At 42.2% G+C, this 17165-nt stretch overlaps 2 protein-coding genes across 2 annotated transcripts; one reads left to right on the top strand and one right to left on the bottom strand.

Moving 5' to 3' along the window:
- Positions 1-4033: 4033 nt before the first annotated feature.
- On the bottom strand, positions 4034-4558 carry LOC147463185 (uncharacterized). The gene has a single exon (XM_086495674.1). It carries the CDS (start codon positions 4556-4558, stop codon positions 4034-4036), a length of 525 nt encoding a protein of 174 aa, XP_086351800.1.
- A 736-nt stretch (positions 4559-5294) lies between these two features.
- On the top strand, positions 5295-5807 carry LOC147463184 (uncharacterized). Its single transcript, XM_086528157.1, has one exon. The coding sequence runs from the start codon at positions 5295-5297 to the stop codon at positions 5805-5807; it is 513 nt and encodes a 170-aa protein (XP_086384283.1).
- The last annotated feature ends 11358 nt before the right edge of the window (positions 5808-17165 follow it).

Here is a 17165-nt window from a genome sequence, read left to right as displayed (position 1 = left end):
GACTATGAAGAAATTTTTGTTCCCAGTTGTCGTATGACTATTGCTTGTTTCATTTGTGCATTGAGAGCTTATTTTGGATAGGATGTACATCTTGAATGGGATGATAGCTTATTTTGAATGGGATGTACATCTTGAATGGTGACTTGTTTGAGGAAGTATATGTAATGCAACCTCGTGGTTTTGTCAAGAAAGGACAAGAAAAGAAATTATGCATATGTAATAGAACATTGTATGGTTTAAAGCAATCTTCTCATACTTGGTATGAGAAAATGAATAATCATTTGACTTCTTGTGGCGTTTGAAATAGTTCAATTGAGATCTTTGTATGTAAAACGTGTGGATGATGATATCTCCTTGTTGTTGTGTATGTGGGTGATTTGTTTTACTGACCAATCTAAATGCAAGACATATTGCTGAGTTTAAGGCTAATTTGAATGCCACATTTGAGATATTAGATTTAGGGCTTTTACATCACTATTTGGGCACTCGGTTTAAGAAGCGTGATAAGGATATCACATTATGCTAGACAAAGTACGTGCAAACTTTGCTAAGTAGATTTGGACTTGATGATTGAAAATCAATTGCCACTCCTGTGGAAACATGTCAAAATTTAAGTCTACATGATGCTAGAGATCTTGCAAATATTACCCTTTACCATACATTTGTAGGTTGCCTAATTAATGTATCCGTTACAAGGCTATATGTTCCATTTGTCATTTCACAAGTGAGTAGATTTAAGCATAGCCTACGATCAAAGCATTAGCACGCAGCTAACTGGATCTTTTTCTACTTGAGTGACACTCTACATCTTGGGTTGTTTTATCCCAAGGGGGAATCATTGAAGCCATAATTTTTATGTTTTTTTTTTTTACTCAGATTGGATTGGATGCTATGAAACACAAATATCCATGACGAGTGGTTTTTGTTTCATGCTTGACAGTTCATGCATATCATGGTTAAGCAAGAAGCAACCTACTGTGGCCGCTTCTCGTTGTGAGGGTGAGTACAAGGCAACTTTCAGAGCTATGGTTGAGTCTGTATGGCTTAAACACCTTATGGATGATTTGGGAGTTGAACAAGAGTCTGTTGGCACTCTCGTCTACACTAACAGCCAGAGCACATTGGCAGTTGCAAGGAACCCAATCTTTCACCCTTGCACAAAGCACATTTAGGTGCATTGGTCTCTTTTGTCCCCTTGAGTCACATGGATGTGGGCCCAAAAGTGTGAGAGTTATTTAGAGTAAATGGAGATGGAAAAAGGGAGAGGTAAATATGTTCTACTAAATCTTTCCTCTTGAGATTGTTTTGAGAAGGTACATTTCGAGAAAAGATTGATGGTTATTGAGTCAATTAGTTAATCGATATTTAAAAGTTAAAAAATCCATGTATACTAGCTGAAAGCATGGATATTTATGATAGAAAGAGGATTTAAAGAAATGGTTGAAGCAATAGAAAGTTATGAATTCACTTGTTTCCAATTGACCGTTGTCTTCTTCTACCTTCCCGTTTGCATTTACACGTTGAGGTTTGGTTGAAATGAGAAAAATGTGAGTGGTTATGGATGAAGAGGGGATGGAATGGGCAAGAGGGTCTAATTGCATGTTAGGGTGGGGAGTGAGTGTGGAGAAGGAGGTAAGGATGAGGATATAGATATAAGGGAATCAAATGACAAGGGTCCCTCTTATTTATCAAAATTTTTGTTTTTTCTAACGTAAAAAGTTGAGAATAGGCAAAAAGTAAAAAATACTTAGTTAGAGGAAAATTCTTGAGAGAGCATTTAAAAAAAAATAAATCATTGTGGTAGAGTGGAGTCCTTAAAAGCGTAAGATAAACCATGTGAGTCTATATATACATGTCTTCATGTGTCCTCGGTATGATACCAATTTTTTCTAGAACCCAAGTTGGTGGCTTGGTGATATACATTGGTTTGTATAGTTTGATGGTGCTGCCATGGAAGTTTGGTTTTGATCAGACATTAAACCGATGTTTTTATCTCCATAAACAATCCACATTTGTGATTCAAGCACATATTCTTGATGTGGCAAGAAATCTTGATTTAGAGGAGTTGTTTGTGATAGCGGCCATAAACAAAGGCATCATGAACATTGTGTTTTGGCCCTAGGAACTTGTTATTCACTTAATTATGACCCCATTGATACCTTTTGGTAAGATTTGGTGCCCCACATTGGCCCTAAGACCCGCTTTCTACCCTAGTTTAGAGGCTCAAGCTTCCTCATGGTGATCTTTGCGATAAAAGGATGTCCCAAAATCTTCAAAAGTTCAATGATATGCTGGGAACATACCTGGTAGTTGTCTTGGTAGATAGTAGACATGGACCAATAGTTTTCTATGCTTCCAATTGCATTTGAAATTAATGTACAATCTCTATTTATTTTGATTAACTTGACCTCTTGCTTTGTTTGCCACAACAAACACACTCATATGTTGAAGACAACATTTAGAAAGCGACAAATGCAACAAAAAATGACAAGACTTCTAGATTCAGTGCCTCCCTCTGAATTCTAATGTCCATGGAGTAGGGCGAACTGTGTACTAGACTACGAAGTAGGACATGGATTTCCTTTCTTATAAATTTTTAATTGACCGAGTGCCAAATCTCCAATATACTTATGTATGACACATTTATAGTTCGCACATTACATTATGTTAGTATGTTGGGTGTAGTGTGGATAGTTTAACTCCTCATAAGGTTTGTTCTTAGCCCAGAATTGCAAACCTAAGCAAGGTATTACCTTTATCAACGGGTCTATACTTTACCTTGAAGCATCCACTCCAATTACAGATTTCAGATTTCAAATGTTGTTCATAACTTGATTTTATTAGAGAAGTTAGAATCTGGATTGTTTATCAACCACATGTTTCGTAAAGTCTTCCCCTTGTACAATGTTAAGCTTGTTGCACCTCTTACTATATTGAAAAGTTGTATAGGCAGTGTTCAGTCTCCGCACCCAATGCCGCTCTTTCATAGGAGGTCATCGATATGCCTAAAATGGATTCGATGAGAAAAAGTGAAGCTTCTTCCGGACCCATGCAAAAGCGGGCAGCTTCATCCCCTCGAGAGATAGGCGCTTACTTATCATGGACAATGCCGTGCATGGTGCATTTCGATCTCTAAAGGGGGACTGTACATGGTCATGCCACACTCATTGAAATTGTTTTTTTGTTTGCAAGCTCTATCCAGAGGCAACAAAGTGCTGCACTTGGATTAAGATAGCAGATACTCTTCAATTTGTGAAACTTTACCTTGAAGCATTCGGTTTAGCATAGTCTTACTCCGATAGAACCCCGATTTCAGCATGGGCGAATCTAGCGCAGCGGGTTTGCACAAGAGAGGAGTCACTCCGCTCCTTTGTCAACAGATTGCCCCGATTTTTGATATAGAGTCATTGATGTCCCTTTGGGTTTCAGGGATATTGCTAGGCTGACAGTATTTTGCTGTATAACTTTATGAACTAGAATTTTCGAAAATGAACATGATACCAACTGATTTGATTTGTACTTGACTTGTTTGAGTGCAGGAACTGATAGACGAAATGACTGCAACATTTCGGTCTCATAAATCTCTATAGACATGATTGCAATATGGATTAGTTAATCGGGCATGTGTGAGGTCCCGATTGGATCTAGATGCGATTGCTAAATACGTTGCTGATTATCATGGTTTGAGATTTGGAATGATTTTTGAATGTGATTTGTCATGTGATGTCAAATGATGTCGTGTGATGTAACTGTTGATTGGTACATGTGCTAGATGTGTTGTTCTTAGTGCGTCGGTACTAACAGTCAGTGTCTACTAAGACAGTTTATGGCCTCTGTCTGTTTTGCAGACGTAATCGAGGGCGATTACAATGCTTTCAAGAGGGGGTATGTCACAATTAGGTGACACACGTTCAAAAGCAAAGAAACTACTTATTCACAGTCTGTAAAAGCATTATTGGCTTTGTAAGCCCTAACACCCATTATGGGTAAAATGTTCACTAACAAAATAAATACTAGCATTTTAACCTAACAATCATATTGTAGGGTTTCGCTTCAGTGACAGCTCTGCCTTGTGCACGATCATATCCTCTGTGGAATCTTCCGCTCTGACATTGACCCAGAATGTATCATCGACTTCTTCACTTACTTGCAGTGGCAAAAACTTGGATGATGAATACTTTCGAAGGCGAAGATCCCAGTCGACCGTTTCCGCTAGTTTCTTCACCTCCCAAGTAGACCCAGTATCTGCAACAAGCTCCTGGTTTCCTTTGACAAAGCGTACGATGAAATCGTCTACCTTCGTGAAGACTTCATCTACAAACGCCTCCACCTCTTTGAATAGCTTTCGTGCAAGATCATGATATAGCTTTGGCTTTACAACATTGTTAAATCGCGCATTGAGAATGACACAGAGCTCTTGGACCTTAGATCTTAACCCTATCTCAATGGAGCTCCACAGAAACCTTTTTTGAAACGAGTCTATCTTGGAGCCTTGTTGAGCGAGGACTCCTGTGAATCTTGCATCAACTCCAAGCGTTGCTTGCCTGAGGTCTACCATCGGGGTTGCATTAAAGTAGAGCATTTAGTCACTACGCGTATGATGTGCGTCGCCATCGGAATTGCATATTTTCAATCGAGTGGATTATCTCGAAATTCTAATCGCTCTCTACCTTTGCACACCTGAGGATCTATTATTGCCAGATTAGAGTTTTTGAAAAATAAATTCAACCCTTTTGTAGCATAGATAACAATCTCTATCTTTAAAGAAAATCCTACCCATAGTCGAGCATATGAATATATCTATTGCTTAGACTTTTGTTTGCTAGAATGACATATTTTTTCCTCATGCTATTGTAGCAGCATGAGCATCAGCATCTGTGCCATAGTGTAATCGTTATAGCATGCAAAAGTCTAAGCAATAGATATATTCATATGCTCGACTATGGGTAGGATTTTCTTTAGAGATGGAGGTTGTTATTAATACTATGCTGCAAAAGGGCCGAATTTATTTTTCAAAAACTCTAATGTGGCAATAATATATGCTCGACTATGGGTATGCTTTTCTTTAGAGGTAGAGGTTGTTATTAATACTATGTTGCAAAAGGACCGAATTTATTTTTCAAAAGCTCTAATGTGGCAATAATAGATCCTCAGGTGTGCAAAGGTGAGAGAGAGAGCGATTAGAGTTTTGAGATAATCCACTCGATTGAAAATGTGCGATTCCGATGGCGACGCACAGTATACACGTAGTGACTAAACGCTCTACTTTAATGCAGCCCCTCATGGTAAACCGCATGCTAGCAACGCTTGGAGTTGATGCAAGATTCACAGGAGTCCTCGCTCAACATGGCTCCAAGATGGACTCGTTTCAGAAAAGCTTTCTGTGGAGCTCCATTGAGATAGGGTTAAGATCTAAGGTCCAAGAGCTCTGTGCCATTCTGAATGCGGGAATTGACAGTGTTGTAAAGGCAGAGCTATATCATGATCTTGCACGAAAGCTATTAAAAGAGGTGGAGGCGTCTGTAGATGAAGTCTTCACGAAGGTAGACGATTTCATCGTACGCTTTGTCAAAGGAAACCAAGAGCTTGTTGCAGATACTGGGTGCACCTGGGAGGTGAAGAAGCTGACGGAAACGATTGACTGGGATCTTCGCCTTCGAAAGTATTCATCATCCAAGTTTCTACCATTGCATGTAAGTGGAGAAGTAGATGATACGGTGTGGGTCAATGTCACGGCGGAAGATGCCACAGAGGATATGGTTGTGTACAAGGCAGAGCTGCCACTGAAGCGAAGCCCTATAATATAATTGTTAGGTTAAAATGGTAGTATTTATTTTTTTAGTAAACATTTTACCCATAACGGGTGTTGGGCTTACAAAGCCAGTATTACTTTTACAGACTGTGAATAAGTAGGTTTTTGGCTTTTGAACTCTCTCTCTCTCTCTCTCTCGCTCGTTACTGCATTGCCGTTTGATATGACGAGCCGTATGTCCTGTCAAATCTGTGTGTATGGCTGATTACCAGGATTGCAAGCACGACGCTCGGGATATGGCAGATTGGATGGTGCATGGGGTAATGCATGATTGCCAAGCAATAAATTAGGAATGGAAGATTTCATAACAAATGTGTACACATGCAACTCCTGAATCATTTGCTGCAAATATTTTTATTTTTCTGGCTGATTGCTCGGTCATATGTTCAGTGTTACTGGCCCGAGCATGCAAAATTTCAGCCAGACAGACACTGTTACGTAGGTTGTACGCAATGTATGATGCAAAAGTGAAGTAAGGGCAGAAAACTTGCTTGTTTCAATCTTGTGTTGACACTAGGTTGTCATCTGGCTAATTGCATGGTTTAAAATACAAAATGGATATCCAAAACAATGCTGCATTTTGCTAATCTCTTGGGAAATGTACGACTTGCTCTCTGCACTCTTATCTCTGATTGAATTGCATGCTCCTTATGTGGTGGCTGTGTCTTTTTGAGCAATCGGTGCATCATAAATACCTCGGGGATGGAGATGGACATTATGGAAGGCGCGGGGAGCTTCACCATCTCTAACTTTTGTTTACAATATTTTTGGTCTCTGACTTCTTCCTTGTCCGACTTTAGTTTACAAGATTTTTGCTCTCTCTCTCTCTCTCTCTCTCTCTCTCTCTCTCTAGCCAATGGATTAGCCCAATAATGCATATGATTATATTACTAGAGCAAAAAGGCTTCATCAGGGGTAGATTCATTTTGGATGCAATAATTTCCTTGTGGGAAGCTATGGACTGTGCACAGGAAAGTGAGCAAGAATTTGTCTTCTTCAAATAGATTTCGATAGAATTAAGCATATGACAGAATAGAATGGGATTTTATATTCCAATCTTTGCATGACATTGGATTTGGAAAAAAATTTATAAAGTATGTACACATTTTGTTTGACAATGCCTTTGCTAAAATATATGTTAATGGGGATCTGACTTACCCTTTCCCTCTGAGAAGATCTATTATGCAAGATTGCCCAATTGCCCCTCTGTTATATGCTATATGTTCAAATGCTTTGGGCTGGTTGATCCAAGATGCTATTAGGTGTGGCAGTTTACAGGGAATTCAAATACCAAGTGCAACTAAAGATCTTGTACTCCAGCAGTTTGCAGATGATATCAATGCCATTTTGTCTAATAACAGTCAGTCAGTTGACAAGTTCTGGGAAGTCAGTCAGTTGACAAGTCAGCTTGGCCAGTGGGTCTGCTATAAATCATACCAAAACTGGATATAAGGTATCTTCAGGTCCCGGATGTCAGGTGTTAGAAGAGAGAAAAATCTTCAGATTGCTGGGCGTCCCAATGGGCTTCAAGGTCACTTTCTCTCAGAGATGGGAGTGGGTGATGAACAAATTCAGACAAAAAGTTATCAAGTGGCAAACATACGTGTCCTCCATCTCCTCAAGGGCTTTTGTACTTAACCACTATAGTTTACCCTCTCTAATATACTTTCTGTCATGTTGGTCTCCAACCAAGTACCAACTCAAACAGGCCTTAGCCTTGGCAAGGAATTTTCTTTGGGGAGGTAATGAAAACCACATAAGAATCCCCAAAGTCTCTTGGGATATATGCTGCTTGCCTAAACAAAGGTGGACTGGGCATTTTGAATTTGGAACTTCTGGCCATCAAAATGGTAGGCCAATGGATCATGACAAGGCCTTGTCCAATTTAGAATTAAGAGATATTCTGTTCTCACCTATCTCAGTCATTCCTACAGGCTCAAAGCTGATGATCAATATGTGGAAGGCATGGAGCTAAGCTAGTTGGACCCCGAATAAAAAACTCTTGGATAATATCTCATGCTTTTGGGATGATTCGCTTTGGTTTGGTTATTTTGCAGATCGACTCAAAGATGGCCTATCTTGAAGAGCCCACAGGTGTTTCAAAGCTGGACTTAAAAGATGGAGGGACCTAATCTCAGGAGGTCAACCAAAAGATTCTACTGTTTTGGAAGAAGAATACAATATCTCTCATAGGGATGCCACATGGTGCTTGGCTAGATTGGAAAAAATCTCCAAATACATGCCCTTAAAGGTAAACTTCCCTGCTGCACTCTAAAGAAGACCAAGGCCAATGATTTCATTTTTGGAATTGTGTTGTTCACTTTAAAAGCTACCTCCCAAGATGTCATTTACTATTGAATTTCGTCCTTCCTTTTCTTTAGATTAGCCTCAATGAAAATCAATTATCTATATTTTAAACATACACAATTCCCTTGTAAGGCTTCTCCAAATAGGAAATTCCAATGTTAAAGGACGTTCCTACACATGTTCTGGCAAACCCTGGCACATTTTCACCCCAAAATATATCTTATGTTGCAATGGCAGCCATTCCCCCAAACTCTAATCATCTTGGGCTGACCCCTCCAGAGCACAAGCCATAAAGAATTGATCGGTTGATTTTAATGTCAAACCTGATTTTATATGCCTGCAGGAAATTAAAACAGCAGGCAACTCACTTCACTCTAACTTGGGAAGACTTGGCTCAGATTACAAATGGTTTACTACTAATCACAGTCCAGGTGAAGGTGGAGCTGCTATTGGCATCTCAATAAAATACAACCATTTGGTGAGTAAAATACAGTTGTCCACTAAAGGGTGCTGGGTTGCACTAACTTTGGATAGCTCATTCAGCATATGCCCCTAATTCTTTCTTTGAAATGACTCAAATTTGGAAGAGATGTCTTTGCTCTCTAACCCTTGTGTTGTCACAGGAGACTTCAACATGGTTGAGCAATGAGGACATTTCTAATAGATGGAATCAGCTGGGTCAAATAATTTTTGGATCAGAAAAAATGGCTTGGGATCAGATGGCAAATAAACTACAGCTGCTTGACATTTCTACAAACATTGGTTTCACTTGGAGCAATAAACAATATGGTGAGTGTTACAGATCAGCTAGGCTTGACAGGGTTTACATGAACTTAGGGTTGTTATCAGATGTTTGGCTTGGTAATTGTAGCAAAGATGCATCTATGTTACTGTCAGATCATTCTCCTGTGCTTTTTGAGTTACAAAAAGAAGAATGTACGTTTAAGTCTGGCTGGCCTCACCTAGACCAGTCCCCCTTTCCCATTCAAGTTATAAAAGAGAAGGTCATGGATACGTTGGTTAAATCTTTCAATTCTATTGATTCCGCCTTCAAAGCTTGGGATGCTACAGTCAAAGATTTTCAAAGATTAATGACTGATTACAAGAGGAAGGCTAGAGAGATTCGAGTAAACAGAAGAATGATGATACATAAGAAAATATCTGAGCCTGAGGCTTCTGTTGACCCTTCGAGTCCTCCTGACCCTACCCTCATTGAACTGAAAACAAGACTTAGGGAGGAGGAGCTCCTTTTTGCTAAGACCTCTATCCTATGGAGTAGGCAATTTTGGGTTGGAAAGCTAGATAGACCATATAAAAACATGTTTTCTCTTCTTTAAAGGAAAAAGGTTAAGGACTTCATCCCTTACCTCAAAAAGAAAGATGGCTCTATGGCCTCAAGCTATAAAGAAAACATGGAAACTATTAAAGAATACTTTTTTGATATCTTTGAGGCCCCTCCTCTGAGAGGAGCTGACCACACAAAAGCTAGAGCAACTATTGCAAGAATAAGGAAACAAAGTGTTCCCGCTCAAATAGCTAAAGTGCTCGATGATCATATCTTGACACTCTGAGCCATCATTGAGGAGGGCAGATCACATGGGAGATGGATCTATTGTAGCTTTGTGGACTTCCGCAAAGCATTTGACACAGTACCCAGAGCTAGATTGATGCGCAGACTACAGGAGATGAGAGTACCCACAAAGCTCATTTGGGGGATCATGGGATTATACAGGTCAGTAGTGGGGCATGTACGCATCTCTGAGGGTCTATCTACACCGGTTCACTCCACTATTGGGGTGAAGCAGGGCTGCCAGCTCTCTCCTACTCTATTCGGTATGTATGTGGATGAGATTTCTGACTACATCAAGAGCGATGGTGATAGTGGTGCACAGTTGGCAGGGACATGGATTCCACTATTGTTATATGATGATGATATTTTGTTGATCTCCGACTCTCCAGAGGGGATGCAATGTCACTTGGATGCTTTGCATAGGTTTGCCCACGAAAGTGGTTTGTCTGTCAACCTTGGTAAAACCAAGGTTATGGTGTTTAATACCACCCCACAGTGGATCAGGAGGTTAGCACCTACATTCACATACGGCGAAGAGACAGTGGAGTACATAGATGCTACACTTACCTTGGAGTGGTTTTTCGCAGCCAACATTTTCATTGAGGAGAGAAGTAGAGACCAGATTGACTAGAGCCCATGCAACATTGCGTAGATTGGAGAGGATGTGTTCGCAGGTTTAGTTTCAGGAGCCTCGGACGAAGCTTTGGCTCTTTGACACTTAGGTGGCTTCTGCATTGCTCTATGGAGCTACCTTCATTGGATCATCATGAGAGGTCGGGTCGCACTGATAGATGAGGGGACATGGAGAAACCTCTGGTCTCTATGATATCGCGATTCGTTAGAGTAAAGGCTTCAGTACCGCGTGCCATTATCCGAGAAGGGTTAGCGGCCCTCCCACTTGTGGTTGAGGCGCTCACCAAATCCATCTCCTTCATACACCGCATGTGGGAACTTCCCAGAGATGGATATGCCCGCCTTGCACTTGAGTCCTCTCGACAGTTAGCCATGCAGGGAGATACAACATGCTGGTATGGGGAGATGACATCATGGTTTCAGGTGCATGGGTTCAACATAGACAGGCTGCCATGGCCCCTTCCAGTTCTCACTGACTACACCAGCTCTCACTCTTATACAGTCCGAGATCACCAGGCTCATCCGCCAGGACTTGACTCAGCTAGACACCAGGAGGACGTGGATACAGCCAGCACAGGAGTTGGGCATGAAGATGGATTTCTACAGAGAGCATCTTCTCCAGCTTACGGAGGACGATTTTGTGACGAGACCCATATACATGGACACCCATGTGTCTCATGGGATACGATGTGCTATTGGCCAGATACGCACATCTTACACCAGCTGCGGATTGAGACTGGGAGGTACAGCGGAGTACCAGCAGAGGCTAGGACATGCCCCTTGTGTGACATGGAGCGTGAGATAGAGTTGCACTATACATGCCATTGCCCTGTCTACTACGAGATACGAGGCCGCTTCCATTGCCTATTTAGAGAGGGTTTTGGACCACTCTTCAGAGTCATGGGATACGAGGATTAGAGATGCCTGGGTTTGTTCTTGCTCGAGCTGCGCAGACATAGAGAGAGCCTGATGAGAGGGGAGGCTAAGACGGATCACATATTTCTTTAGAGCAGACACTGGACAACCGGAGGAGCTACTACCACAGCAGAGCTCACATTCGTCTCGCACCAGAGGCACACTAATCGACTGAGCGATTGAGCTAGGGAGATCCAAACGCCCATGACTGCGAAGGACTACACAGCATCAACAGAGGTTGCATCAGAGGATTCGGATCACTTTGGCCAGGCATGCATGACGCCCCGGTCAGACTAATGACAAGGGAGGAGATTGATGAGATCCGCCAGCGATGGATTTAGCTATTTAGCTATCCCAGCCAGCTGCTTACTTTGCTTACTTCACATCGAGCAGCTTAGGATTCCATAGTATTATTATTTTGTTATGTTGTTATTTTGTTACTCGGACTTTGTATCAGATCCACCACATTGTAACTTTCTGGTCTCATAGGTCACTTTGGCCTTTTGAAGACAATAATATAACATTTCATTTCATTTCTCTCTAGCCAAAAGGATTTGCCCAATAATGCATATGATTATATTACCAGAGCAGAAAGACTTCATGAGGGGCATATTTTTTTTTGATGCAATAATTTCCTTGTGGGAAGCTATGGATTATGCACAGGAGAGTGAGCAAGAATTTGTCTTCTTCAAAATAGATTTCGATAAAGCATATGATAGAATAGAATGGTGTCACAAACTTGTGACATGGTTGGCCCCCGGACATATACTCACACACCCTGCTGCCTGAAATGCGTCGACAAGCTGATGTGGCAGCCAGCGGAAAATCAGCCGCAAAACGCACTGACATGCTGACGTGGCAGGTTGTACGAACAACAGTACGGACGCTCCGCTTTTTGCGCTGACAAGCTGTATGGAATTTCGGAAATTACATTGGCCAGCTTTTGGGCACTATGCTTTAATTTTTGAGAAGCTTTTGGATTACAATTGCTTTTATGTTTAAGAGCTTTTGAGTTTGAAATTTTGGGGCTTTGCTTTTGGGCATCCCTTGTAACAATAAATATGTCTGTTGGACCCTCATTACTTAGAGCATCCGGACGCAGAGTCTGAGTGCGAGTCACAGCAGACTCCCTTGTACTTTGCACCAAGGTTAATATTAAAAAGAAATACCGAAAGGGGCGCCAGTCTTTGGGGCCGATACCTCTGGTCATGGAACTACACCGAGCCGTGTCGTCTTTTGTGAACTATTTTAGAGTGAATCTTTGTTGTGTCGTGGTAGAACCTTGACTTGGGGAGTCCAAGTTTGTTACAGTGGTATCACAACACAGAAAGATTCTTCTTCTACGGAGGATCCGATCCTTTTTGCACCACACATAGTTTTTGGAAAGTTTTCATTTCGAAAGTTTGCAGAGGTATCTTCCCCTTTGCACATTCTGATACAAAAAGGAGTCCTTTTTCTTGTTGGGACCCACAGAGGTGACTGCCTTTCAGACACCGAAAGAGAAATTGACTACTGGACCAATGTTGGCTTTGCCAGACTTGCAAAAGCCATTCAAAGTATATTGTGATGCTTGTGGTCGTAGTCTGGGAACGGTCTTAATGCAAGAAGGCCATGTGGATTGCCTATGAAAACCGATTGTTTTCAAGGTTGGAATTGACAACACATATTTATGAGAAAGATCTTTTGGCGGTTATCCATGCTCTTAGTCAGTGGCGACATTACCTACTCGGAGCCGATTTTACGGTCTTCACTGATTATCAGAGTTTACACTACTCGTCACAGAAGCAGCTTTTGGAAAAGCAGATGCGATGGGCTAACATCTTGTCACAGTTTCACTTCCAGATTGTCCATGTACAAGGACAAAAGAACTTGGTGGCAGATGCTTTGTCCCGGAAGCCGTTAGTCTTGGCTATTTTCGCGATTCATCATAGAAGCTTCGAGGACATGGTCGATCAGTATGCCACAAATCCAGATTTTTCTGATGTATTTAGTCGAATACAGAATGGGGAGGCAGTAGCGGGATATTCCATACCGGATGGCTACTTGATGAAGAAAACGATGTTGTGAATTACACAGCCGTTGAGGGAAAAGGCTCTAACCAAATGCCACTGTCCACCATTTACGGGTCACTGCGGCATTGATACCACTTTGAAAGGTGTGGAGCGTTACTTCTTTTGGCCGAGACTCAAGAAGGATGTGGACGATTTTGTACGCAGTTGCTTGGTATGCCAGAAGGTCAAGTTTGATAGGCAGAAAGTAGAGGGATTGTTACAGCCTTTACCCATTTCCACCTGCCCCTGGGAAAGTATTGCTATGGCTTTCATTTTTGATCGCTCGAAGACACACAGTGGGTGTAACAAACTTGGGCACCCCAAGTCTAAATTTTGTCGCGACACGAGAGAGAATCACTTAAAATACTTCACAACTTTAAAATCACATTTCAATTTGGTCGACATGGCCCGACGCAATCCCTTGCCAAGAGGGATTGGCCCCAAAGACTGGCGCCCCTTTCGGTATTTCTTTTATATTAATCTTTGAGCCGTAGGGTCCTCTGCTCTCAGACTCTGTGTCCAGATGCCTTGAAGAGTGAAGCCCTTAGGGCTCTTTTATTGTTACAAGGGATGCCAAAAGCAGAGTCCCAAAAGCAATTAATGTAAGGTACAACGGAAGTGAATGTTGAACTTTGCTCAAGATGAGTGCTCCGAACTGTGCTCAAGGGTTCCTTTTACTTACAGAGGGGAGAGCCTTCCGTTCCTTTAATGAGAGAGTGCAAATGATCACAAACAAAGTGAATAAACACTGCGAATGAAGGTACTGAGATTGAGAGATAGAGAGAGAAGAATACGACACCAAAAAAGTTGTCAAACCCTCCTCCAAGGGCCCCACTCTCTATGGCAAGAGAGGTCTATGCTATTGATTGCACAATCCTTGTACAATGGTCTGAATGCAATGGAGTTGCCGACGATGTAGACGACGGTGACGACGACGAGAGACGGGGATTGAAAACTGTAAACGCTAGGGGTTATGTCACGAGGACGTGGCAATTGCTAACCTTAGTTGTTGGTTTCTTTCCGATAATTTTTGTTTAATTTTTGGGACCCTCTTTTTGAAGTTGCAAATGGTGGGACATTGTATAGCCAGTGTGAACAATAGTTTCACCTGCAGATGGGAAGTTGCTCGGCATTGAAATTCTAGTAGTAAAAGGGTGTCTAGGCTCAGTTCAAATTCATTTAGTCAAGGTGGGACCACCAAAGGAAAGTACTCGACAGTTGGGTTACATTGCATTTTTGGATGCGGTCCGAATGGGGATAGATGGTCAGATGACCAATGGGAGCCCAACGAAAGCATCTCCTAAAAATTAGGGAAGTGCTATTTTGGGTCGTGAAGTGTGCTCACGTCATTACCTTCGGAATGGCAAGGGGAATATTTTATTACTTTGCTGCAAAGTCAACTGATGCACCGGTTGAGAGATTTTTAAGCAAGAAGCCCAATGCGGAGAAATTGCATGTATGAGTGCCAAGTGGCACTTTTTGGCCAATTTACCAAGTTTGGGAGAAGAGAACTCGTAACTGACTTTTTGGAGCAATTTTGGAGGCTGATAACTCTGATTTTCAGCCATTTCTCTCCATTTTTGAGCTTCCCATGACTTTAACTAGGACCAAGAAGCTCATTTTCAGCATTGGAAGGCATCAGATGCGTGTTTACAGAGCGGTTTTGTTGCGTTTTCAGCGATACGCAGGTTTTGGCAGCCATGTAAATTTTTCCCTTTTGCATCTATTTGTTCACAGATGCATTATAGGTCAAGTGCAGAAGAGAGGGCGCTCGATTTATGCTGGGGGGATGCTTCATTAAGGTTTTTGTCACAGGTTAAGAGCTATGGGGTGCTTTCTTTTCCTCTCATGTACAGTGTGGTGCTAGGAGTGATGCCTTGCACGCTACACACTGCTCTCTCTCTCCCCTACGTACAGTTATGTCATGCCCCACAAGAGGGCTCTTCATTTGACTGATGTATAGTTGTGTGGGTTCATGCTTTTGTGCTGAGGCAAGAGCCTCCTTGAGCAGGAACAGGGGTAGCTAACTGCTACTCCAAAGCAGGCACCTGGTGAGGGTCATAACCTCACCGTACAGGTGCGTTTTCAGCACTGTGCATGCGCTGTAAATTGACTGTTTTTCAGCCATACGGACGCCAGGACCATTGGGAATCGTGCCCCACTGACAGAGGGCAATTAGGGAACTGTTTGGGGCTGAAAACAGGGCAAAAACCAATAAATACAGCGAGCTGTATTTACTGTTTTTGGACAGAAAGCAAAGGGTTTATGCTAGTGGAAGTGAGTTCCAGCGGGGGAATTGGTTTCGCGCAAGTTTCGGGGCTGTTATGCTGCGTGGTATCTAGCGGGATACAGGTAAAGGATTCCCAGGACTCTACTTTGTAATTTACCCTCTCAAAGTATAAAGAAATACCGAAAGGGGCACCAATTTTGGGGCCTGCAGGTTGTCGGCGTTTGCTCGGAGCATTCTAGATTCCGAGCTATGTGTGTACTTAAGTGTTAATTCCCGTTGCAGGTTTCCTTTGCACGTTCTCTGTGTGTGCGTCTAAAGTAAAGAATTTTGGGTGAAAGCCAACGCCTACCGGCCCACGGGCCGGTTTCAAGGTTCCATTGCCGGGATATCAATCACTTTTTCCTCAAGAAGTGAGGCTCGGTTGTTTTGGGTAAAGACACAGAGTACAGGAGCGCGGGATTATACTATGGCCGACAAAGGGAAGGGCATTATGGAAGAGGGTTCCTCTTCACAAGACAAACAGGAAATTCCGCATGTTCGCCTTGGTAAAAAGTGGTCAAATTAGGGCTGATTTTCTGCTGTGTTTTTAGGGTTTGCAAGTATGAACCAAGATGAGACAGGGAGAGGTCTCACGGTGGTAGATTGGCCACTAGATCTCCTGCGGAAGTGATGCGGGTCTGCCATGTGACACGTTGCTCGCCGATTCTTTGAGGCGATTGCTTGGATTCTTTGACGCATTGGTAAATCATCTGGAAATTTGAGCTTACTTGGTCGTGGGTGGTACGTCATAGTGTTGTGGAATTATGCTCGTTTGCAGAGGCAAGAGCCTCTTGCAGAGGTAAAAGTTAAGGGACAGGTTGCAAGATGCTATGTGGTGAAGTTCAAGAACTATCCAACTATGGATGCAAAGTGGATGGAAGAGCATGAACAGTCAGAGTCACCAAATGTATTGCAGATTTACCTTGAGGCCTTTGGGTTACAGCCTACGTATGCCCCAACCCAATGTTTGCAAAGGAGGGGTAATGATAGAGCTAGCACATCAAATGTACTAATGGATTCAGTGCAATAGCAGTGTACAATTTGACAAAAGTATGAAGGCCTCATTAAGTCATTTGTCCACATGTTTTGACAATCTTTCTTGCGGATACATGCGATGATAAAAGGGTGCTTACCACACAAGATCATCTATGGCATGTATATATGGTACGCAATCGAGGACGTTTGCAATTTCAAGAGGGGGGTATGTCACGAGGACGTGGCAACTGCTAACCTTAGTTGTTGGTTTCTTTCTGATGATTTTTGTTTAATTTTTGGGACCCTCTTTTTGAAGTTGCAAATAATGGGACATTGTATAGCCATTGTGAACAATAGTTTCACCCGCAGATAGGAAGTTGGTCGGCATTGGAATTCTAGTAGTAAAAGGGTGTCTAGGCTCAGTTCAAAGTCATTTAGGTTCCCCCGTCGCACTTGGCAAGTTGGTGGATACTAGGAAGTGAACTCAATAAAGTCACAAAGTCAAGGTGGGACCACCAAAGGAAAGTACTCGACAAATGGGCTACATTGCATTTTTGGATGCGGTCCGAATGGGGATAGATGGTTAGATGACCAATAGGAGCCCAACGAAAGCATCTCCTAAACATTAGGGAA

This window comes from Adiantum capillus-veneris, chromosome 2 (genome assembly GCF_014529385.1).
Source record: "Adiantum capillus-veneris isolate H3 chromosome 2, ASM1452938v2, whole genome shotgun sequence".
Classification (NCBI taxonomy): Eukaryota; Viridiplantae; Streptophyta; class Polypodiopsida; order Polypodiales; family Pteridaceae; genus Adiantum; species Adiantum capillus-veneris.
This window is presented reverse-complemented; position numbering and strand designations above follow the sequence as displayed.